The 6524-nt window shown below is 59.7% G+C and overlaps 1 protein-coding gene across 1 annotated transcript; it reads right to left on the bottom strand.

The window, feature by feature from the left end:
* Positions 1–244: 244 nt before the first annotated feature.
* CHRNG (cholinergic receptor nicotinic gamma subunit) lies at positions 245–5843 on the bottom strand (the record flags this gene model as incomplete). Its single annotated transcript, XM_079782482.1, has 12 exons — positions 245–418; positions 725–858; positions 1070–1286; positions 1994–2108; positions 2307–2421; positions 2595–2795; positions 3089–3186; positions 4236–4391; positions 4946–5055; positions 5233–5277; positions 5466–5605; positions 5789–5843. The coding sequence occupies 12 exons, from the start codon at positions 5841–5843 to the stop codon at positions 245–247; spliced, it is 1560 nt and encodes a 519-aa protein (XP_079638608.1).
* Between the last annotated feature and the right edge of the window lie 681 nt (positions 5844–6524).

Genomic DNA, 6524 nt, shown 5'->3' with positions numbered 1-6524 from the left:
GGATTTCAAAAATTCTGAGAGTTGACAATGCTTTGCCACTGACCCCCCCCCCCCCCCCCCCCATAGCGCACCCTGCCCACAGCCCATCCTCAACCACTCCAAGACTCCGGCTCTGTCTCTTTATTTCTCCAGCTTTCTCAGGGCTTCCACGGCCCTGAAGGATGCTTCCCAAAGGGCACACCCACGACCTCAGCAGAAGAACACAGCTGGTAATTCTCTGAATGGTTAACAGCAATTGGTTGACTCAGTCAGGCGAGGGCAGGTAGGGGTGAGGGTCTCCAGGGAATGGCAGGGCGGGCACCCGGTTGTAGTGCGCCACGAAGAAGATGCCGGCAGTGCCACAGACAAAGAGGGAGAGCATGGCCAGGAAGCAGACACGGTCCAGCACACGGCCCACTAAGAACCACTCCTCGTTCCCCTGAGGGTGGAGGCAGAGTGTGGGATGACCAGCGGGGGCACAAAGCTTGCCCTGGATCCTGAACCGTCCTTGGCCTTCCAGCAGGCCTCCATTCTCCGTTTCTTTGGGCCCTTCTAACCTACTTCCAAGTTTCAACTTGGCTTCTTCCATGGTCCCTGGCCCTGATGTCCCCCTCCTCCCCAATCCCATCTCTACTTTTCCCATCCCATTGCCCTACCATGGTCACCCCATTCATCCTGCCCCCATGGCAGGCCCCAGCCCCTCACCAGGTACTCACAGCAACCTCCCACTCCCAGACGGGCTTACACTGTCAAAGTGATTCCGCTGGTGTTGGGCACGGGCAATGAAGTTGCAGGCTTCCACACAGGCCTGGATGGCTGGGGTAGCCTGCTTCAGGCTCCCACACAACACCTGGCTCTGCCCTGGCTCCAGGCCTTTCTCTGATGAGGTGAGAGGGTCAGGTTTGTGAGTAGAATGGAGGAAAAAGAGGCTGAGAAGGTGGCCTCTCCGTAGGGACCCAGCCCCTCTCTCCCCCGCCTGTACACTTGCCCAACCCTCATCTGCAGTGCCTCATGCTTTGGCCCACAGACAGCCTTCCGTGTCTGGAGTCCATGGGGAGGAATGTCCCCAGTGTCACATCCCCTGCCTCACCTAGTTTCTCCAGTGCTGCCCTCACCAGCCCATTGCGCTGCCGCTGCCGGAAGAGGAGTTCACTGCGAGGCAGGCAGAGGGCCGCCTCCTCCGCACCTGAGATTGACCACCCTGAGGAGGAGCCATTCTGGAGCCTGGGCCGGGCATCCTGCACCGCCGCTGGGGCCAGCGGGCGCACGTGCATCCGCAGCAGCTGGGGCAAGAGCCGCAGGAACACCTGCAGAGGGGGGTCCTGGGTGGCTTAGCTCGGCAGCCAAGCTGGGCTTTGCAGCAGAAAATGCAGGTTGGCACGAAGGGCTCATGCTGCTAGAGGTTGGGAGGCAGCACATTAGGGGCAGTGGCTTGGCCCTGATACAGCTCGGCTCTTCTGCCCCGGACATTGAGGCCAGGTCCCCAAACTCTTGTGCACATCACAATCACCAGGGCACTTGTCCCAAACAGAGGTTCCTGGGCCCCACCCCCACTATTCTGGCCCAGGATATGGCCGGGGCCCTGGGGATCTGCATTTGTGACAAGGGCCCCAGCTGACGGCTGCAAGTGGGCTGCAGGTCACACAAGCTCTGGAGCCAGACTGCCTGATCAGAATCCTGTCTCCTCCACTTTCTACCTGTGTGACCTTAGGTAAGCTACTGAACCTCTCTGTGCCTCATTTCCTCATCTGAAAAATGGAGATGATACTAATACCCACTGCAGAGAGGTTTTATCCAAGTTAAGTTAGTATGTGTAATATGTCTGCCACTTGGTAAGCACTCAGTATTCAATGTTATTATTACTCATTTGGGCACATGCTCCAAAATACACACAGACCAGATTTGCTGCTGAATATGGCATGTGAGGAATATGCACAGGGACAGGGGTGCCAAGGAAAGTGCATGTCAGTGGGTAGAGCAGGAAGATGCTGGAAGGAGCAGGGAGGGACCTTGCCTTTCGGACCCCGCGGGCCATGGAGTGTGTGTGGGGGGACCGCAAGGACACGTTGAGCACGACCACAGCATTCACAACAATGAGGATGGTCACCACCAGGAGGAAGGTCAGGTACCTGCCGGGGGGGGGGGGGTGGGCAGGAGGCGGGGCTGGCCCTTCAGCACTACCTGCCCAGATGCCAACCCCACCCATAGCGGCTGCTCCCCCAGATCCCTTGGGTGAGGGGCTGGCATTGGGAGGGAGGCAGGAGGGCAGTGGCCAAGAAGGGAGGGAGGGGGAGGAGGTGGGCGGCAGGCGTGAGGACTAGCCTTACTTGCTGATGAGTGGCACTGCCTGGGAGGTCTCAGGCACCTTCTTAGCCACGAGAAAGAGGAAGACAGTCTGGGCCAGGAGCACGTTGATGGCAACGGTACACTTCTGGCCACCCGCTGTGGGTGACCAGGAGGCTCTCAGAGCAGGTCTCCATCTCCCTGCTGTGGGGCACTCCCCCCACCCCACAAAGAGTGCACTGCCCTAGTCCTGGGTCGTGGTGCCACTCTTTGCCCTGCCAGCTGTCCCCTCTGGCCCGGCCAATGGCTCCCCTCCCAAAGGCTCCAGGTACCCTTGGCAGGAAGGAAGTAGATGAGGATGGCGACGGAGGAGATGAGTACACAGGGCGCGATGATGTTGATGACGTAGAAGAGGGGCTTGCGCTGGATGAGCAGGTAGAAGACCACCCTCTGGTGGCCCGCCTCCTCTGCCGGGGCCGCAGCGTCCAGGAACATCTTGGCCGGCCGATGCCGGATGGCCCACTCTCCATTCTCTGTGGGTGGCAGGCCGGGTGGGCACGGCAGTGGGCTGGGCAGACCCTTGCAGCCCTCTTGTGCCCGTAGAATTGCCATCGAGGGGCAGAAACAGTGAGGGAAATCGGATACTTAATCCCCTCCCTCCAAAATGGGAGTCATTATCATGAGGAAAATCAGAGCTCTGTAGACCTTTAAAAAGCCGTTTTACGGTTTGCTTAGTTTTCATCTTGAGTTACATGGGAGGGGGCATGATCCCGGTCCAGCCTTATCCCCACAGCCAGGTCCAGCAGGGGCCCTGGGTGGAGGTTACCTGTGAAGGCCTCGGGGTCGATGAAAATCCACTCGATGGTCTGACCATCTTCCTGGCTCAGCTGCAAATTGATCTCATTGGTGCTGTAGGTCTGGGACCTGGGGGGCGGGGAGGGAGACAGGGTGAAGCTGGGTGTGCGTAGACCCACCTGTGAGGTATACGGTATAGTCATCTGTGGGCAGTTTTGCCTCAAAAAGTGCAGCCAGCCCTGGCTGGTGTGACTCAGTTGGTCGGAGCGTCATCTCATATACCGAAAGTCTGTGAGTTCCATTTCTGATCACATACCTGGGTTGCGGGTTCGATCTCTGATCTGGGCACATACAGAAGGCAACCGATCAATGTCCTCCCTCACATCAGTGCTTCCCTCCCTCCCTCCCTCCCTCCCTCCCTCCCTCCCTCCCTCCCTCCCTCCCTCTCTCCCTCCCTTCCCTCCCTCAATAAGCATATCCTCAGGTGAGGATTAAAAAAGAAGAAGCGCAGCCAATAATTTCTGAGTTCTCCACAAAACCCTGGCAACAACATGAGGGGGCCTGGGCTCTTGGGGGCCCTGGAGAAACCCGGGGGACAGGAGGCTGCGGCTTAGTGTGGTCACCTGGTGTCCAAGGGCCCCGGGTTACTGTGTTCTGCTCCTCCCCTGCCTCCTGGGCAGAAGGTACCAAAGGTCAGAACAGAAAACCCGTCCATACCTGTCGGGTCTGTTTACTGAGGAGGGTCTCCCTGCAGGGTCTCCCTGTGGAAGACTGCTCCTCTAAACTAGAGAAGACCCTCCCCCAGACCGCCCCCCCGACATGTATAGATGAGAAAATTGAGGCAGCCCCACCTCTCCCTGGGCTGTAGAGCGTAATGGTCTTGCATGTGGTGGCACATGTGTATGCATCACGTATGTTGTGGCATGTGTATGCCTTCTCACCCACCCATTCCAGACATTCATTTCTCCCCTTGGGCACAGGCAGGGAAACTGAGGCAGTGAAGGAGGGGCTTAGCAGGGAGAGACATAGGTGTCTTCAGGTGTCTGGATCTTAATGTGCACAGAGCCCCAGAGAAATGGAGCCAGACCCCTGGCCAGAAGCCTCATGTCCCCCACCTGGCCAGGGCCCCTCTTAGGGCAGCTCCCTGAGGCCCCCCTCGCCCCAGTAAATGGCCTCACTGGAAGATGAGGGAGCAGTTCTGCCAGTCGAAGGGGAAGTAGGTGACAGAGACGGGGCAGGAGGAGCGGAAGATGGCAGGTGGCAGCCAGTAGACGCAGCCGTCAGGCGACACGAGCACGTTGCAGTAGAGGGCCACCTCGAAGACGCCGTCCACGCTGTGGGCAGGCCAAGCCACGAGACTGCTGAGACCCGCACCCGGCGCCATCCCTCTGCCTGGGGACACCAACCCTGCCTGGGGGCCCACGCCCTGCCTGGTCCCCAGTGGCCACAGGAATCACCACCTTCCCTAGCACCTCCCTGCCACCCCCACCCGCCCAGGCTCCTCAGACCCCGCATCCCGTCACTGCCACTTCTCCCGCTCTCTTCCGTAGTGGTCATGATAGCCACTAACACCTGTGCGTCTCCTGCAAGGTGCCAGGACTGAGTACAGCGCTTTTCCTGGCTGGTTGGCGCTCAACAGCTTCCATAGGAGCTGTCCTCGTCCCCAGGTTAGAGGGAAGGGAGTGGCCCAGCGTGATGGAGCCAGTTCTGCAAGCAGCTCTGGCCTGGGCTGGGCCTCCGCACCTGCTCTGCCTAGTAGCCTGCGCCTCTGCCGGGCCCCTAGTCTGCATCCCCTGTCACCTCTTTCTTCCCAGACCCCCCCTTGTCCTGCTAGGCCCGGTTCTTGTGTCCTTTTGTCCCCCAACCCTAGGCCACATCCCCTCCTCACTTGTTCTCCAGCACGACATCCGGCCGCCACACCATGGTGGAGGGCACCCTCAGCACCCACAGGCCTTCGTAGTCCTGCGGGTCCCAGCGAAGGCGATAGTCGCACCACTGCTGCAGGGAGAGGAGGGTTTGCCAGGCCCTGCTGTCTGTGTGCCACACCCCCAGGAACAGGAGCCCAGCCCAGGGGGCACAGAAGAGGCAGGGAGGGGAGGAGGGCAGCTCTGAGGGCCTTGGGCCCCGTGGTGGGGGGCCCTGAGAGAGGAAAGAGGGTGAGAGGTGATCTCTTACCATCTCTATCCAGACGTTGGTGGTGAGGGCCTCCTCTCGCTCATTCTGGGGGTGCAGACCGAGGTATAAGCCCCCAACAATTGTCCTCCCAGATATTAGTTCCTACAGGCCATTCTTGGGTCTCCCAGAACCCCAGCCTTTTGGGCAGTCTCCATGGGCATGTTCTAGCACCTTCCTCTCCCTAGCAGGTCCCTGGTCCCTCCTCCCTGTCACCCTACAAGCCCGTGGCTCACCAGGGAGATGAGGTTGGTGAGGGTGAGCTTCAGGCTGACATTGACCACGTCCGCATCCCGCTGAGCAGGCCGCAGGAGGGGGTTGTAGCTGTGCATCAGGTCGGCCAGCAGACGCTCCTCCTGGTTCCGGCCCTGGGCTCCTGAAACAGACAGCGGTAAGCCTGGGCGCAGGAACTTTGGGGCAGAAAGAGGGGGAGGATGTGACATGGAAAGGCAGAGAGCTGGGGTTGAGGGCAGGCTCCAATAGCCCTCCAGTCCCTCGTCTCCTGAGGCCTTGGTCCCCTGCTCCGGTCTTCCCCAGGGCCCCAAGCCCGTGTCCACACCCAGGCAGATAGCCAGCAGCGGCAGGAGGAACAGCTGCCCCTGACCCCTGTGCATGGTGTCACAGCTCTCCGAGGGGACAGGAGGGGACGGCAGCTCCCCAGGTCTGAGGCCGAGAGATGCAGACTCTGGTCTCATGTAACAGCCCACACTCCCACCCCAGTCAGCCCAGCCAGGCTGGCCCAGCCCCACAGCTGTCTGACCACAGCACTGTCAGCTGTTCTAGGATGGACAAAATGCCAGGCTCGGGTTACCTGGGCTGGGGAGGGGACAGAGGGGCCCGTCTGCCCCAACAGAGATGGTCCAGCCTCCCTCCCCCCTCAGATTCAGTTGTCCCAGATTCATGTCCAGCGGGGAAGCTGAGGATGCAGCCAGGGCCTCGTGGGTGTGGGAGAGAAGGCAGAGTGCTTAGAAAGAGTTCCTGCTCCTGCTCCCTCCAGCATGTCAGGATTTGGGGAGGTGTGAAGGCTTTTGGCTAGACATGATTTGTACCCGAGTTTCTCTATGACATGGCTGAGGACCCCAAACCTCTCCCACCAGCCTGACATCTTAATGGATCACTCCACTGGGCCAAGACACCAGAAGGCACAACGCCTACAAGAAAGATGCATGATGTGCCCCAGGCTTTGACACCTTAACAGCAAATCAGGGTGTCAGGTCAGGAGGCATGGGTCCCAGCCTGGTAAGCTTCATAGGAAGGAGGGCTGAGAAAGAACTCAAACTTGGGGCTCTTGTGAA

The sequence above is a fragment of the Cnephaeus nilssonii genome (genome assembly GCF_951640355.1).
Source record: "Cnephaeus nilssonii genome assembly, chromosome: 10".
NCBI classification, from domain to species: Eukaryota; Metazoa; Chordata; class Mammalia; order Chiroptera; family Vespertilionidae; genus Cnephaeus; species Cnephaeus nilssonii.
Note: the sequence above shows the minus strand (reverse complement) of the source record. Positions and strands in the feature narration are given on the sequence as shown.